The sequence below is a fragment of the Sebastes umbrosus genome, chromosome 9, assembly GCF_015220745.1.
Source record: "Sebastes umbrosus isolate fSebUmb1 chromosome 9, fSebUmb1.pri, whole genome shotgun sequence".
In the NCBI taxonomy this organism is placed as follows: Eukaryota; Metazoa; Chordata; class Actinopteri; order Perciformes; family Sebastidae; genus Sebastes; species Sebastes umbrosus.
In genome coordinates this window covers 15,904,693-15,921,886 of record NC_051277.1, presented here as the reverse complement: position 1 = coordinate 15,921,886, position 17,194 = coordinate 15,904,693, and the positions used below count along the sequence as shown (strand labels likewise).

General features: G+C 38.7%; 2 protein-coding genes across 8 annotated transcripts in view; one reads left to right on the top strand and one right to left on the bottom strand.

Moving 5' to 3' along the window:
• Positions 1-4,596, top strand: part of LOC119494928 (Kv channel-interacting protein 1) — a 48,813-nt gene extending 44,217 nt beyond the window's left edge. For 5 of the 6 annotated variants that reach the window (XM_037781162.1, XM_037781164.1, XM_037781165.1 and 2 more), the window contains exons 3-8: positions 909-978; positions 1,064-1,134; positions 1,231-1,338; positions 1,459-1,563; positions 2,017-2,079; positions 3,070-3,147. In XM_037781162.1, coding sequence (XP_037637090.1) covers positions 909-978; positions 1,064-1,134; positions 1,231-1,338; positions 1,459-1,563; positions 2,017-2,079; positions 3,070-3,117 — 465 coding nt within the window. In that variant the 3' untranslated portion in view covers positions 3,118-3,147. Of the gene's footprint in view, positions 1-908; positions 979-1,063; positions 1,135-1,230; positions 1,339-1,458; positions 1,564-2,016; positions 2,080-3,069 lie in introns of all 6 variants that reach the window. The other variant, XM_037781161.1, reaches the window with a different exon arrangement.
• On the bottom strand, positions 1,573-13,151 carry LOC119494927 (T-cell leukemia homeobox protein 3-like). 2 transcript variants are annotated; one of them, XR_005208323.1, is made up of 4 exons: positions 12,330-13,151; positions 8,313-8,550; positions 5,703-6,048; positions 1,573-1,867 (listed from the first exon to the last, which is right to left on the bottom strand). XR_005208323.1 is itself a non-coding variant. In XM_037781160.1 (3 exons), exons 1-3 carry the CDS (start codon positions 12,778-12,780, stop codon positions 5,865-5,867), a joined length of 873 nt encoding a protein of 290 aa, XP_037637088.1. In that variant the 5' UTR covers positions 12,781-13,151; the 3' UTR covers positions 4,715-5,864. The 2 variants fall into 2 exon arrangements, 1 of the variants encoding a protein (XP_037637088.1); XM_037781160.1 differs by lacking the exon at positions 1,573-1,867 and having other exon boundaries at positions 4,715-6,048.
• Between the last annotated feature and the right edge of the window lie 4,043 nt (positions 13,152-17,194).

The following is a 17,194-nucleotide window of genomic DNA, read 5'->3' as shown; positions in this document are numbered from 1 at the left end:
CAAGGGCCAGAACCGGCCCGCCAAAGGGTCCAGTTCGGCCCACTGGATGACTTTACAAAGTATGAAATTCATTAATTCTAATCTTTCAATAAAATGCACTGATGTTTCTATTTGTCCACTGGGGGTCACGCTGTCCTAATGAGAGTAGCAGGCCCTATGCTGGATACGATATTATAGATCTATAGACTACATCACACAACACTGTCAAGCGTAGGCTGCTGTTCATTCAGGATCTGCTGGTGGAAAATATCTTTGTCAAAATGGAGAAAAGTGGACACAGAGGCTACGCTCCATATCACATACTTTTTCTATTTTTTTTTTAGTACATACTGCAGCTGTCCTTACAAAGTACACAGGAAGCATGCATACATTGGGACATACTACTTCTTCATATCATTGCTCCTTGAACTTTGACCCTGTTGTTCATACTGTATATCCGGTGCGGTGAGGATTGTGGGTCAGAATAGCCAGAAAAGCATGCTGGCTTGCATACTGCAAAATGCAGCAGGATGTAGTAGGACATCCTGGTATTTTTGGCACACTGCATTTGACATACGATATATTGGGACATACTAAATCTTTTTCTGGTATACTAAATAGTATTGTAATATGGGTATTGGAACACACAGAGAGCGTTCATCTCAGGCTGTTTATCATCTGTTTTGTAAATGGATTGTTCATTGTTAATGAAGAAAGACAGGGAAACATTTGTTATTTATAGGTGATTAGGCAATGGTTTTACTGGTCCAGCCCACTTGAGATCAAATTGGGCTGTATGTGGCCCATGAACTAAAATGAGTGTTAAACCCTCCATCAGCCTCTGTCCACCTCTATTTGAGGTCCCTCAGGTTGCTTTCTGTAGTCTACATCTCCTAACCATCACTTTCTGCCTTTCTCTCTCTTTCCAGGAGTGTCCAAGTGGCGTCGTGAATGAGGAGACTTTCAAGCAAATATACTCCCAGTTCTTCCCACATGGAGGTAAAGAGAGAGTGTGTGTTAATAGTCTATATCTGTATTGTTTCCACCCAGCGTACTGACGAGCATTTTCTTCTTCCTCCTGCAGACGCCAGCACCTACGCACATTACCTGTTCAACGCATTTGACACAGGAAACAGCGGCTCCATAAAGTTTGAGGTTTGCTTGATTCTTCCTGTTCAAACAATATTCTTGTTTTAGTTTCCAAACTAGCTCTCCTTTTCATTCTGTCCTTTATTTTTTTGTCTCCATCAGGACTTTGTAACAGCTCTGTCCATCCTGCTGAGGGGCTCCATCACTGAGAAGCTACAGTGGACCTTCAACCTTTACGATATCAATAGAGATGGATACATCAACAAAGAGGTGTGTGCTTGTGTATGTGTACATGCCTTCAACCTGCTTCCACTGTGCGGTCGTATGCACACTGTGTTTGTATTTTTATGTTAATCTGACTCGTCTCGTTTCTGTGTTTCTGTTTCGTAGGAGATGACAGACATCGTCAGAGCGATATACGACATGATGGGGAAGTACACTTACCCAGTCTTGAAAAACGACGCACCCAGACAGCATGTGGACGCCTTCTTTCAGGTAACAACATCTGAGTCCTTTATTTAAGTTGAATAAAAATGCAGCAACACAATTATTGATGAGTGATTGACCCAACAAGGATGCATCAGTCAAACACATGCTATACATTTACGGAAGCAGGAACAGCAGAAGAAAACTGGGTAGTTAGCATGAGCAGTGATATCCATCATGGTAAATAAAAGAGTAAATAAATTAGTGAAAATAATCTAAACTTGCCAAAGCAAAAATCCAAGAAAAAAGACATCTTGGGTCTGGTCACTCTGACTAGTAGCTGATGATCTCTGAGAAGTGCTGCAGTCGAGCGCTGAGAATGACACGATGACAGTGATCTCACAGAACAGGCTGATTTTAGTAGGGCATCTATTTATTTACAAACTCATTTGTATCTTTTAATTAATATCCCTGACACCCCTTTGACCAATGGATTAACGGTATATCTGCTGCTCTCTACAGAAAATGGACAAAAACAGAGACGGTGTGGTCACGCTGGATGAATTCATCCTCTCATGTCAAGAGGTACTCTTTTCTTTTTTACTTTAAAGGAGACCTATTGTGCTCATGTTCAGGTGCATACTTGTATTTGGGGTTTCTACTAGATGTTTGCATGCTTTAATGTAAAAAAAAAGAAATTCTCATACCAGCTGTGAAACTCTGTGTTTGAGTCCCTGCCCCCCCCTCCCCTTCTTGAAAAGCCCAGTCTGCTCTGATTGGTTAGCTGGCCCACTCTGTTGTGATTGGTCAACCAAACCAAACTCTTCGGACTCCACTCCAGCTCCGTTCTAACTAGCTTTGCTTGAGGACGTGCCAGCCTAGCCGCTAGGCAGGTATTATGCAAATGTGTTGCTTGGTGACATCACCACGTTACAGAAGAAAAGGCGGGACTTCAGGCAAGGTGCAGTGCTTCTGTGGGGGAGAGTAACTCCCTTTGGCCTGGACTTTGGGCTTTGTAACTTTGCAGACCTTTTACATCCACAAAAAACTATATAACATAATAAAGGAAAGAGAAAAAGCACAAAAGATCTTCTTTAAAGTTCACTTCTCACTTACATATTCCTGAGGATCCCTTTAAATCAATGCAATAGACCTTTTTCACTGAAGACATTTTGACGTCACAGTAGGAAAAGCGCAGGTGTGAATGGTTGAATTAAAGGTGTCTGAATTCCATTTATAGAACAGAGTCATTGTTAATGTTATTAGTAACACCTGTACTTTTCCTACTGTGAGAGACAAAAAGTCAAACTATTTTACTTGCTATTTACAAAAGGCCTTGTTTCCTCAGATTGTTTGCTCATCTTGCTCCTCTTCAGGTCTCACTATACCGGCTATTAATTATGGTCTTTGCTGCCTTTTACATCAGTGTGTTTGTTCGTCTGCAGAGGGATCACTGACCAACATTTTACAGGCTTTTACTGCCCCCTAGTGGCCAGTAAACTGAATTAAATGGTGATTGTGTGGATGACTTTCTCCTCACACTCAGCTTCTCAATTTCCCATCTTCTTTGCACAGGATGAAAACATCATGAGGTCTCTACAGCTCTTTGAAAACGTCATCTAAACAACAAAAGAAGAGGGAGACGGAGCAACAGACGAAAGCACAGAGCGGGAGAAGAGAAAAGAACAAAGAAAGAGGAGAAGGAGTGATGAACATGCAAGAGAAAAGGAGCCTGCAATTGAAACGAAACATGGACGTTGTCGCTTTGGGTGGTACGGTTGCCTCAAAACATGACGGAAGGCATCTCGCTGTAACAAATCCATGGCGGCAAACGTTTTTGGAAAACATCCTTTGGACTTCAACCCTTCATTTGACCTCTCTGTAACCATTTACCTCGTCTCCATCTCCCTCGTTTGTTGCTGTCATTAACTATCAACTCAGACAGTGTGCATTTCATGGCATTGTGTAAATACTGATTCTCTCACATTTGGTCTTTTCTGAAACGTGTAAATTGAACCACATCATCAAGCAGGACTGGAATTCTCAAAAGCAGCTTAGCGGTGAGATCAACCCAACGCATACTTTGTGCATCGGAGGCTTAAATAACAGCTGTTTTCATCATGAATTTCTGTGTCAATACATCAAACGTGAGCAATATTGTGAAGCATGCAAGACAAGAGGCCTATATGGCATATTTAACGTATAAACTTGGTGGCAAATATACTCAGCTAAGTGCATACATATGGGAAGAAGGTCTGGGTGTAGCATCTCACACAGCCACCTCATCTGGTTTCCGACTATATTCAAGTCTGTAAAGGTTTGCAGAATTTGACCTCAGCCAAGCTTGCAGTCTTACGTCTCGTGACAGCTTGCATCAGTCCTCTTTTACACCTACTGTGTGTGTTACAGTGGTGTCAGTCAGTGTTTCAATGTAATGCGACTGTAGATATTTAACTGTTGTATTTGTGGAATCATTCGTGTGTCTCGTCTGCGTGTTTCTGACTATCTGTCTGTCTTTCTGTCAAACTGGATAAATATTCTACCTGACGCTCATTGTTAAATAAAGAGTCCATTTACAGGTTACAGAGTGACACAGTGGACGTGCATGTGTGTGTGTGTGCGTGTGTGTGTGAGGTGTCCTTAAGTTAAGTTTGCCTGAATATCAGTGTAATTTTTTTTAGCATGTAACTCATTCGTGTTTCTGCCAGAGAGGAGTCTTCAGTTCTGTCTGTTAAAAAATGTCGACCAACCTTTCACTGTGAGGGAGAGACAGGGGAGGAGAGCTAAAAGGATAGGACAGACGACGAGAGAGACCTTGTCACTGATTCTGAAGGAATGGAAGCCATGTTTCAAACAAAGAGCCATTGTTTTGAAGATTGAGCAGGACAAAAATGCAGATTTAGAAATGATTTTCTGTCATGCCCACTCACTGTGCTACCAATAAAAAAATCCTTGCTGAGACGCGTTCATCTCAAATGTACCCATCCAGATAGACTGACAGACAGGAAGACAAACAGCTTACAACTGTCAGAATGAAACAATGTGTGTATTGAAATATTGTATAAAATCATTATATTTATCAATAAACTTTTCAAGAAACAACACAAATTCATGTCTGCTATATTTTACCTCCATAATTGTTCATTTTTTTTTATAGCTTACAATTATTGTGTATTAAAACCATGTTTTTTTATGGTGCATCATAAAGAGCACGAGCAAAAAGGGTCACAAGAACAGTTTATATTGTTATTTACACATATACAATGAAAGTACAAAAAGAGTTGTACATCTGTGCCTCGATCCCAGAGGACACACAAATAAAGCGTGATAATGTGCATATGAAAAAACGTCACCACCGTCACTGAACATGCATCACTCCCTTTATTACCCAACTTACAGCCTCTTTCATATTTTCCGCACTTCTCTCCCCTCTAATCCTGACATCTATTCTCCCTTTTTATTACTGCGCACAAAAGCATTTCTCTCCCATATAGTGGAACATTTTGGGCATACTTTTCTTGGTTTTCAATGGTGGTGCACAACACCTGTGCATTGTAGTTGGAGTTGGTACATTTATAAATGAGATTGGAAGAAAGTTGAAGCACCAGAACAATTTTTTTAAAATGTCTGAACCAGCTTTTATCTGCATTTTGTGTATTTTGATAAAACAGACACATTTTTACGTAACTATTGTATATGTGTTAGACACAATTGTACCTATAGGTCAATTTAAAACCATGTTTCGCTCTTTATTGTAACTGTTTTTAACTGGTTGTTTGTTTTCTCTGTAATTATTTTCTTGTGTGTATTTATTTTGTTTTAATTGAGCTGTCGACATCATTGGAAATCAGGCCATGCCCTCAATGATTCTTCAAGATTTATATAAAGATTGTATGAATGTAAGTCTTGCCTTTATATGGCTGCATGGTGTTCTTCACCTTAAAAAAACAGAGCCAACCCTTTCAAAGTGTTGCAAAAGTCTGCTTCAGAATAAGGATGGTTGCATTAAGAGAAAACACTGTGGGGAATTAACTGCCTCCTTCAGGTCTATGGGGTAAATTTCTTTCTCCCTCTTATTCTAATAAACAAGAGGATAATCACAGGGTGACGAGAATTTTTAAAGTCAAGTTTTCCTGTTTGGATTTGCAAAAGTCTCACGATCCCAAGATTTATTCCAAAGAAAGTTCTGCTTCAAGACAAACACTCACCATCATTTCATCAGGTCCATTTTCTCCACTCACATGGCTGTTCTTCAGTTTGTTTTTTTATCCATTGCATGGATCAAAGTAAGTCCCACTGTCCTCATGTAGGCCTAATTGAATGTATTTATCCTCCCAGGGATAATAGCTGCTGCTTATTGGTTGCAGTGTCTACTCCCTCTCCTCGGCCCAGGGCTGCAGGTTCTGCAGGGCGTACAGGGAGGAGTTATGAGCACACAGAGGATCCGACACCGCTGATTCGCTGAGAGACTTCTGGAGGGCGGACTGCTGCAGCTGCAGGATGAGCCGGTTGGCCTGCTGACGCTCCGCCTCCCTCTCCTCGGCTGTCTGTCTCCTGATGACAAAAAAAAACATTAGATAAATAACATTAATACAAATAAATGAATAGATAAATAAAAAAAAGTGATGTTGTGTAAGATTAAAGAACAGAAAAAAGGTTATAATGGGTAAAATCCCCCCCAAAATAGCAGAGATAAATCGTTAGAATAAAATGGTGTCTAGCGTTGAAAGGATGTAAAGGTTTGTCTCAAGAATGACAAATTAGTCAAATAAAAAATAAAAAATACAATGATTCACTTGCTGTACCTCAATAGCATAATTGGTAAATTACTCTACTTAATATTAATATGTAATTGTAATTCAATTCAATTCAAACTTTATTGCAGACTCAAGGTCCAGATAAGAAAAAATAAAAAAACAATACATTACATATAATACATTAAAATACAGGAAGCACTATAAAAAAAGTCATGGTTATAAGATATTAAAAATATAAATATTACAAATATATATACATACATCAATGCCTTACTCATTCGATGTAGCTCAATAGCATGATTGGTAAATGACTCTACTTAATATTAATATTTAATTGCAATTAAATTCAATTCAAACTTTATTGCAGACTCAAGGTCCAGATAATAAAAAATAAAAAATAATAAATTACATATAATACATTACAATACAGGAAGCACTATAAAAAAAGTCACGATTAAAACATATTAAAATATAAATATTAAAAATATATATACATACATCGATGCCTTACATATAAGGAACTATACCAGTGCCTCCACAGCTGTGATTGGTACCCTGTAGTGTTAAATCTGATGTTAGACAACCGCAATTGTAGAAGACGAAGAAGAAGAAGAAATTGAGGAAAACAAGGGAAAAGATGATAATAAAACTAAATAAAAGCGTTTTGTTTTTTTATTGCTGTTTATGTTGTTCCGTGTCGAGGGGGTCAAGTGACAGGAAATGACGCAGGAGGTCATCTGGACGAGGAAAGTTTGATTTTTGAAAAACAGGAGGACTAAAAGAGATGTAACTCGTTGCAGAAGAAAAAGAGGGTGATGAAATGTGAGTACAAACAGTGGCGGCTGGTGGAAAGTTTTCTAGGTAGGGCTGTGGTGCCACATCCAATCAATTTCAGCAAACACACCGGTATGATTTAATGCAAAAAAAGGGGAATGTATCAAAAACACATTACTACTTTGCAGTTAAATAATTAACAATTATTTCATTCCAACAGGAAGAGTAAATAATGCTTTTAAAAAACACACAACAGTATAAAATGTACTCTCTGGTGGAATGTAACTAAGTACCTAAATACAATTCTGAGGTACTTCTACTTTACTTGAGTATTTCCATGTTCTGCTACTTTCTACTTCTACTCCACTACATCTCAGAGGGAAATATTAGACTTTATACTCCCACTACATTTATCTGCACTGTAAACAATTGCTGTTAATTTACAGCAGGATTTCAACAGTATTTACCTGTTATTGCTAAAAACAGTGCTTTACTGTTAATAGTATTTTTTTTATTCTGGTGCCTGATCTGCACATGTGAGGCTTGTACATTGTACATGATTGTAAAATCAGTGAATTAGCTTTATTGTTCTTCACTCACATGTTGTTCTGGTTTGCATTCTGTGCTTGTAGCCAGCTAGAGACAGACATTTTGGGAAAAGTGTCAACAAGTCTATTATAACCTTTTTCCTAACAAGTGCCTTTAGTTGTATTTAGTGTGACTATTCCTATGTCTGTAACCTGCTAAGTCTATTCATCTAGGCAAAAAATAATGTTTATTAAAATGTATGTAAAAAATACAACCTAAATAGTGCATCATAACAAATCAGTAAGATAATGTGAAAAACATCTTTAAACAGTAAATTAACTGTAAAATACTGTGGAATTAATAAAGTTCAAACTGTATTTTTCATTAACAGTACAAAGCTGTAAATTTCAGCGACAGTATAATAACGTTAATTTTACAGTAACATAAAGGCAACCCTGCTGCCAGTTCTTTACTGTTATTTTACTGGGAAATTCTTAACAGTGCGACATCTTTAGTTACTTTACAGATTCAGATTATTAATACAAAATATAATCACATTACAATCAAATTACACATATTACTGGTTGCACTCCATATTCAAAACATAAATATTGACAATTTGTATAATTTGTATTATTATTATTAGTAGTAGTATTAATGTTTTTTGTGTGTGCCTCAGGGAGCGCCCTCTATTGGCCGGCCAACACTGAGTACAAACTATTTGGCCACTTGAATATGAAGTATGTATTTCCTACCAACCTCCACTTGGTCCTGCGGTTCTGGAACCAGGTCTTGACCTGCGCGTCCGTCATCTTCAGGCTCTTGGCCAGAGCCGCGCGCTCGGCGCTCGCGAGGTACTTCTGCCGGTGGAAGCGTTTCTCGAGCTCGCAGATCTGAACCCGCGAGAAGGACGTGCGCGGCTTTTTCCGTTTGGGCGGTGTCCGGTTCTGGTACGGGTGTCCTATCCGCCGCGTCACCGCGAACGGCACCAGAGCAGCTATACAGGAGACACACAGAGAGAGACACACACAGAGAGAGAGACAGAGAGACACACACACAGAGAGACAGACACAGACACACACACACACACACACACACACACACAGAGAGAGAGACACACACACAGAGAGACAGACACAGACACACACACACACACACCGCACCACACACACACACACACACACACACACACACAGAGAGAGACAGAGAGAGACACACACAGAGAGAGAGACAGAGAGACACACACACAGAGAGACAGACACAGACACACACACACACACACACACACACACAGAGAGAGAGACACACACACAGAGAGACAGACACAGACACACACACACACACACCGCACCACACACACACACACACACACACACACACACAGAGAGAGACAGAGAGAGACACACACAGAGAGAGAGACAGAGAGACACACACACAGAGAGACAGACACAGACACACACACACACACACACACCGCACCACACACGCATACACACACACACACACACACACACACACACACACACACAGAGAGAGACAGAGAGAGACACAGACAGACACAGACACACACACACACACACACACACACACACACACAGAGAGAGACAGAGAGAGACACACAGAGAGAGACAGAGAGAGACACACAGAGAGAGACACAGACACACACACACACACACACACAGAGAGAGAGAGAGACACAGACAGACACAGACACACACACACACACACACACAGAGAGAGACAGAGCGAGAGACACACACAGAGAGAGACAGAGCGAGAGACACACACAGAGAGAGACAGAGAGAGACACACAGAGAGAGACAGAGAGAGAGACACACACAGAGAGAGACAGAGAGACACACAGAGAGAGACACAGACAGACACACACACACAGAGAGAGATAGAGAGAGACACAGACACAGAGAGACACACACACACACACACACACACACACACAGAGAGAGACAGAGAGAGACACACGCACACACACACACACACACACACACACACACAGACAGACACACACAGAGACACACACACACACACACACACAGAGAGAGACACACACAGACACACATACACACACACACACACGGAGAGAGACAGAGAGAGACACACACAGACACAAACACACACACACACACACACACACACAGAGAGACAGAGAGAGACAGAGAGAGAGACACACACACACACAGAGAGAGACAGAGAGAGAGACACACACAGACCGGTGAGTGGAAGACACCAAACAGACTAATTCACTCCCCCACTCTGTATGGAAATTCGAGGCCATATATCACACATAGATCTGCCCTGTTTGACAACAATTCCCTATTTAGACTGTGTGTAAAGCCGTATGTGAGATATGTGAGGTGAGATTTATTGTGAAAGATGAGTCTGGTCCAAGTATAGCCTATACTGGAAACAATGCAATTATGAGAAATAAATGAATACTCATTTTAAAGTTGTTTCTGCACAGCTACCTACACAACAGGCCTCTATTTATCTCTTCTTCACATATAGCCTATATATTATAGACCTTTGTTAATAAAGGCTTCTGTTCATCTTCAATTTATCTTCTTTACCTTTGTGATAAATACAGAAAACATAGCACACATTTTATTATTTTATTTGTATTTTACTTTTAGTTCTGAAGCAGCATAATAGAATGTTCTTATTTATCTTCAATTTATCCATTATCTGTGACCATGGATACGTTGAAGATAAATGTATCTTATTTTATGTATCTTCAATTTAGCCTATTAATAACATTTGTAGTTATTTTTTTTTATTACAGCAATAAATGATGACAGACCATGCTGTTATTGTTTGGTTATTTAAAAAACAAAGCCTGATAAAAGCAGCTGTGTGATGTTGCACATATTTGTTTTTCTTATGTAGACATTAAATATTCATCTAATAAAACTCAAGTAAAGCCAGTGACGCTGACACAAGGCGTTTAATAATAATAATAATCTGTAAATGTAGTTTTTACGCCATTATTTAAAAAAAAACAAAAAAAAAAACAGTGTGTCATGTTATTGTTGTTTTAAACCATTTAAATAATTAAAGTAAAAAACATTTTCAGTTGGCTGTAAAAAGTCTTTATAAATATTTGGCCTAGGTGTGTTTAGTCAGTCCATCTTGTTGCTAAATAATAATTAATGTGCTGCTAAAGACATATAAATCCAGAGGACAGATGGTAATTTTGTAATGGGTTATGTATGAATAATTGTGATGTGTTTTGTTTTTTGTCAGATGAGTCTTACTTGTCTGTCTGTTTATGGTAACAGTAGGTCTATTGGATGTGCACTTTTTCTCAAACTGAGCTGCCTATGGATGCAAAATGAATTTCAGTGCAAACTGACAATACAGTTGTATCGTATCGTATCGTATCGTATCGTATCGTATCGTATCGTATCGTATCGTATTAATGATTCAGCAGCAGTTTACTGTTGTTTCAAACATAATAGACCATGCTGTTATTGTTTGGTTATTTAAAAACAAAGCCTGATAAAAGCAGCTGTGTGATTGCACATAACTACATTTGTTTTTCTTATGTAAAAATGTAATATTCAACTCATAAAACACAAGTAAAGCCAGTGCGTGAGGCTGACACAATAATAATCTGTAAATGTAGTTTATGCCATTATTTAAAAAAACAAAACAAATTTGTGTGTTCTGTTATTGTTGTTTTAAACCATTTAAATAATTAAAGTGAAAACATTTTCAGTTGGCTGTAAAAAAAAAAAGTCTTTCTAAATATTTGGCCCAGGTGTGTTTAATGATTCAGCAGCAGTTTACTGTTGTTTTTAAACATAATAATGAATGTTCCCCCTATGCGCTACACATAAAAGAAAGGATGTCTGTATGTGTTTAAGAGTAGATATATGTCATATATGTCCATCTAGCCTCATTCAATGCCAAACACACACCCATTATCCACACTGTGGGGTGGATAATAGGGTGGGGTGATCGTGCTTTTGCTGTCGCTGCTCCTAAATTATGGAACAAGTTACCCCTGATATACGCACTGTCACTGACCTAGTACTTTTTAAATCTAAACTCAAGACTTTTTTATTAAGATTGGCTTTTAATACCTAGCCCGGTGACATTTTTCCTGTGCTTTTCATGCACCTTTTTATGATTTTATGATATGTTAGGTTTTTATTCCTGTTATTTCTTGATGTTAATGTAAAGCACTTTGGGTGCCTTTTGGTTATTGTAAAGGGCTATACAAATACATTTTGATTGATTGATTGATCACACACACATACACACACACAAACACACACATTCTTCAACCTGCTTTTATACCCTTGTGTTATTTTAGTTTAGTTTTGTTTTTGTACTTTGTTATTTGTCTTTCTTTGTATAATATATTTTGGTCTTTTTTATATATGTCCCTGCACATGTCTGCACTTGTTTTGTAATCACTTTATAACACAATAATAATAATAAAAAAACATAATTAAATATTAATGATGGGAGCCTGTTATAGGTGGAACAGCTGGCCTACCTGATTTTCTGTCCTTGGCGAACCTGTTTCCTATCTTCAACCTGCTTTTATCCCCTTGTGTTGATTTAGTTTTGTTTTTGTACTTTGTTATTTGTCTTTCTCTGTATAATACATGTTGGTCTTTTTTATATATGTCCCTGCACATGTCTTCACTTGTTTTGTAATCACTTTATAACACAATAAAAAAAACAACTAATGATGAAATATGAATGAGTGGAGCCCGTTATAGGTGGAAACATCTGGAACATCTGGCCTACCTGATAATCTGTCCTTGGCGAACCTATTTCCTATCCATGGGAAGCACAGCCCTCCAAACCCGGGGACTGCGCTCTGGAGCTGGGGTCCCGGGGGTCCCGGGGCTGTCATGGGTCTGTGAGCCGGGACCCGGATCACTCCTCGGCTGCCCAGACTCCTGCTCTCTCCGTAGGAACCGGACGACTCCACCGGAGGCATGATACCGGAGAGGGAGATGGACAGCGCGGTGTATGAGGAGGGCGCGCTTCCTAAGCTATAATAACCGTCTCCGGTGCTTAAATCGGATCCACTTTGTCTTCCAGACGTGCGCCCGTTTTCTGGCTCAGTACCTCCTCCAAGGATCTGGTCGATGCCGAAGCTGATGGGCTCGTGGTGGGCTGGTTTTGGAGGTGGAGGTGGACTCGTTGCGCTGGGTGCTTGCTCCATCTCCATCTCCATCTCCATCCTCTCCATCGCTCTGTCGCACAAAAAAAAAGGACGAAAAAAAAACCTGATTTTCAGAGTGAAATCACAGCAGCAGGGGTCAAACTGAACCAAAAGTCATCGCCAGTAGTGTCTCCATCGCAGAGTCCAGCGTGTCCTCTCCTCGTTGTCTCTATCAGGCCCCTCTACTGGGTCTCCTCTCTCTGCAGGCTGTGCTGATGAAAGTTTGATGGGCGTTTGGAGAGATGTGACGCTCTGTCTCTTCTCTCTCTCTTGCGCGTCAAAACGCTCCGTCCTCCTCCATCCCTCTCTATTGGCTGGCACCACAATGACTGATTGAATGTTAATTCAAGATTCAAGATTCAAGATTCAAGATGTTTATTGTCATTGCCGGTTATACAGGTACAAACGTGTGTAATACTTTTTGCTGTGAAGCTCCATTAAAAAGAACAATTTATATTACATTTACATTGCAATTATAAAAGGAAATACTTTGTACAAGGGCATATTAAGAATATATACAGGCATATTAAGAACATATATATTAAGGACATATACAGTATATACAGTATGCGATATATTTTGTGTGAGAAGGTGTTGTATGAATTATCTATTTAAAAGTCTGATGGCCTGGGGAAAAAACTGTGTTTTGGGGGTAAAGGGGTATAATGGCATAATTTGGCACAATAACCACGATTTCCCATAACCAACGAGTGAGTCAGTATTTGATGTCGTTTATTTTTATCATTATAACGGCGAGTATTGGAGCAACTTCATGGAAATTTATGACATTTGTAAATAAAAAGAAAATCGCAGCACGGATCTCTGAAGATCAATGATCTTTTACGCGTCTTTGGTGACGTTGGCTGGCACCACAATGACTGATTGAATGTTAATGGGAGGTATAGGCCCCACAATTTGGCACAATAAACCACGATTTCCCCATAACCACGTGCATGTCAGCTTGTTATATGGCTGCTGAACCATAATCATGGCACCTGCACTTTATGATCCATTTATTTGTCTACATTTTGATTTGAATGTTTTTATGTTTTGCTTTTAATGTTTGCTTTTACTGCCAAGAGCTGCTAAACTGTTTTTCGTTGTTTTCAATGACAATGACAATAAAGTCTCTATTCTGTTCTATTCTATTCCATTCCATTCCATTCCATTCTATTGTATGCTATTCTATTCCATTCTATTCTATTCCATTCCATTCCATTCCATATATGGCAAGATGTGGCATCTTCCGAGTGAGTCAGTATTTGATGTCGTCGTTTTTTTTTTATCATTATAACGGCGAGTATGGAGCAACTTCATGGAAATTTATGACATATGTAAAAATAATCGCAGCACGGATCTCTGAAGATCAATGATCTTTTTGCGCGTCTTTGGTGACGAACATCTCATATTTTATCGTTTCAACCAACTATAGTTTTTTTCAGCTCATCCGTCTGTTGTTGCCCATAAATGTCTTCACTATAAGTTTTGGTGACGAATGATATCAGATGGGAAAAACTTTCCACACGCCTACAGTAGGGTCTGATGAATTGATGCTTCTGCCTATTACCACTTCTCAGGCGAGACGCATCATTTGTCCTTTTGCTGTCTTGTGTCTCCTCTTCAGTCTGTCTCGTTTGACACATGTGGAATGTAGGTGAATAATAAGTTTACATCAAAAACTGGTTGAAAGCTATTAGGAAGTGCTTTATGACACGAAAACTATTCATCTTGGATGTATTATAAAGGAGAGACCAAAAAGGAGGAAATTATTCCTTTTAATTAGAAACCTTCACATCGCCTTATAATCAAATGTGGAGAGTTATTTTTTTATATTTCTGCATTGTGGCGTTTAATGTTCAACTGTTTCAAAATCTTAGATTTTTAAGCTGAAACCAAAAATGATTAAATGTTTTTTTCCAATATTCACAACACGTTGGATTTAAAGCCTTAAATGTTCACATCTTATAACCAAATGTAGAGCAGTCACATTCACATGTCTAATTATAGAAAACAATAATGTGAAATCATTGAAATACATCTACTCAATAATCCATTCCAATAGCTTTTTTATTAAATATGAGATTATTTAGGCAGAATAATAATGATAAAGCCAGGGTTATCATTTTACGCGGTGCGTAATTACGCACCATCACATCTGTCTTTAAAATAAAAGCACAGCAGCCTAATTGACCATTGGATCATCAGCAGCATGGTGAAGCATTAGGTGGCCTTGTTTGTTCCTGGTAGACATGCAGTGCAGCCACATTAAATGACCTGACAATAGAAAAGGCCATGGGCTACCTCAGATAAAGTGTCCGGCCTCTGGAAGCTGCTCACCGCTCAGATTCAATGGAAACAGGCGCCCAAAGTGACCAGATAATCACATTTCCACTAACTTGTCTCAGTGTCAGACTAATGCGCGTCGGGTTCGGAAGCGGCAGGTGGCTTTTTAGGGCGATCACATTACAGTACTTAAACAAACTATATTCATTTAGTGACAATGCGGGTTTATATTTGTAGGTTTTTCAAAAGATCAGCTCAACCTGTTCATTAATCAGTGTTGTTGTAGGCACTAGTAGATATTTTAATCCTAATAAAATGTTTTCATGGCAAAATGATATGAAAGATCTTATTGGCTTGGTTAGTGGAAAAGTTGGTTCACTTCATATTTGTACCTAACTAAGTATGTTTATGTAAATGTATGAGTAAAACCAAATAAAGGAAAAAACAAATGAAAAAAAAGAAAGAAAGATGTTATTTGCTATAATGTCAGGGTTTAGTGTTTTTGTAATCTTAATCCCTTATTTATTTAGACACTGTATGTAAATCTGCATTAAAACAGTCTTAGAATAAATTAATACGAAATTGGTTGAATTGTAATTTGTGAGGCTACAAAACCCCACAGAAATGCAAAGATACTGTTGTAGGTAATAAAGCCTATATTTAAAAAAACCCCAAAAAAACAAAAAACCTCCACATATCGCCCTTCACAATAAAGTCTTATGAAGCAATATGAGATGGGACAAGGCCCGAGGTGTTTGTTTGGCAATATGGACAGACTCCTCGTGTTGGCTGGCTTCACTCCGCCATATGCGAGCTCACCGGTGGCTTTTGATGGGGGAGAATTGGTCTGTTAGAGCTGTCATCTTTGTGGAAACATTTTCATGTTTCTCTTGATGACATTTGCGAGAATAATTCCCCCAATAACAATAACTATGGCGTGAATGGAACAAAAAAAACTAATTTAAAATTGATTTATTTGCAACAATTACATATAGATCACAACATGCATGGAAATGGATAATTATTGATGGTGACTCCTCCACATAAGGCAGTCCTGTACACACAGCAGACGGGGTCCCACTGGTTGCAGATGTTGGCTGTTAGTAATCCGGTGTAATCCAATGATTATGAGTGATTATGACACATTTAGCTGTGACCTACCAGAGACACCACCGTGACACCGGTTATCATCCACCCAAAAGGACCCATTATTTTTTTTCCACACACAAAAAGCTCCAAAATGAAAAGCTTTCAACTTTGCTTTTTCTTTGAAATGGAATCAGAAGAAATGTCACCTTCCTCATGTTTTAATACTGATAAATACAGGGTTTTTCTACTAATCAAGTCTGATCAGAAAAAAAAGGTTGTTGTTAGGTTGGTATGAAATAAAAAAAAAGAAAGAAAGAAAGAAAACATTATCACCAAATGCTTAAAGACCAACAGAAACGTCCCCATCTGGATACAATAAGATAAGATAAGATAAGATGAGGAGGGGAAATTCAGGTGTCAAAGCAGCAATATCAGCAAACAAAGTGAAACACAGGAGAGGTAAAAGTATACAAAAATTATAAAAACAATAAATAATAGAGATATAAAAGATACAGAGTGAATGGGTGAACATAGTGTGTGCAGTCTGTCAATAAATAAATGTAGTGTGTGCAATAAATAAATGTAATATGTGCATATGTGCAGTCTATAAAGTGTTATATATAGGATGTATAGTGTAAAGTAACAGGACAGGATCTTTCTACAGTAAATAGCCTTTCTCAATTTATTGATAGTCTGAAGATCATTTCATTGCTTCAGCAAAAAAAGGTAAAAATAATTGACACCAAGAGTCCACTTTAAAAAAAAAAAAAAAATCACCAAGCAGCCTTGAAGGTTATCTCGTTTAGGCCCCAAATATTTGGATGTGGAAAAGCCTACAATTAACAATTAAGACGCGCATCAATCCTCGTTTTTTTTTTTCCTCCACAGGCAATATAAAAGCTGACACCCTGATTCCAAAAAAGTCCCAAAAAGAAACGACAACAAAAGAGTGAAAGAGTGCGATTTGTTTGAGAAATTACCACTTGATAATCTGCATAATCGCTGGTCTGGAGCTGCAGCTCTTGGTACCCGGAGGCTGCGTTTTTATTGCGCGTCTCTTCGCCCGTTA

Excerpts from the sequence above, each read along its gene's own strand:
- LOC119494927 (XM_037781160.1), bottom strand. The coding sequence starts at position 12,780 with ATGGAGAGGATGGAGATGGAGATGGAGATGGAGCAAGCACCCAGCGCA. Across the intron at positions 8,551-12,329 it reads CGCCAAGGACAGATTATCAG|CTGCTCTGGTGCCGTTCGCG; the intron begins GTAGGCCAGATG and ends TCTCCTGTATAG. Across the intron at positions 6,049-8,312 it reads AACCGCAGGACCAAGTGGAG|GAGACAGACAGCCGAGGAGA; the intron begins GTTGGTAGGAAA and ends TTTTGTCATCAG.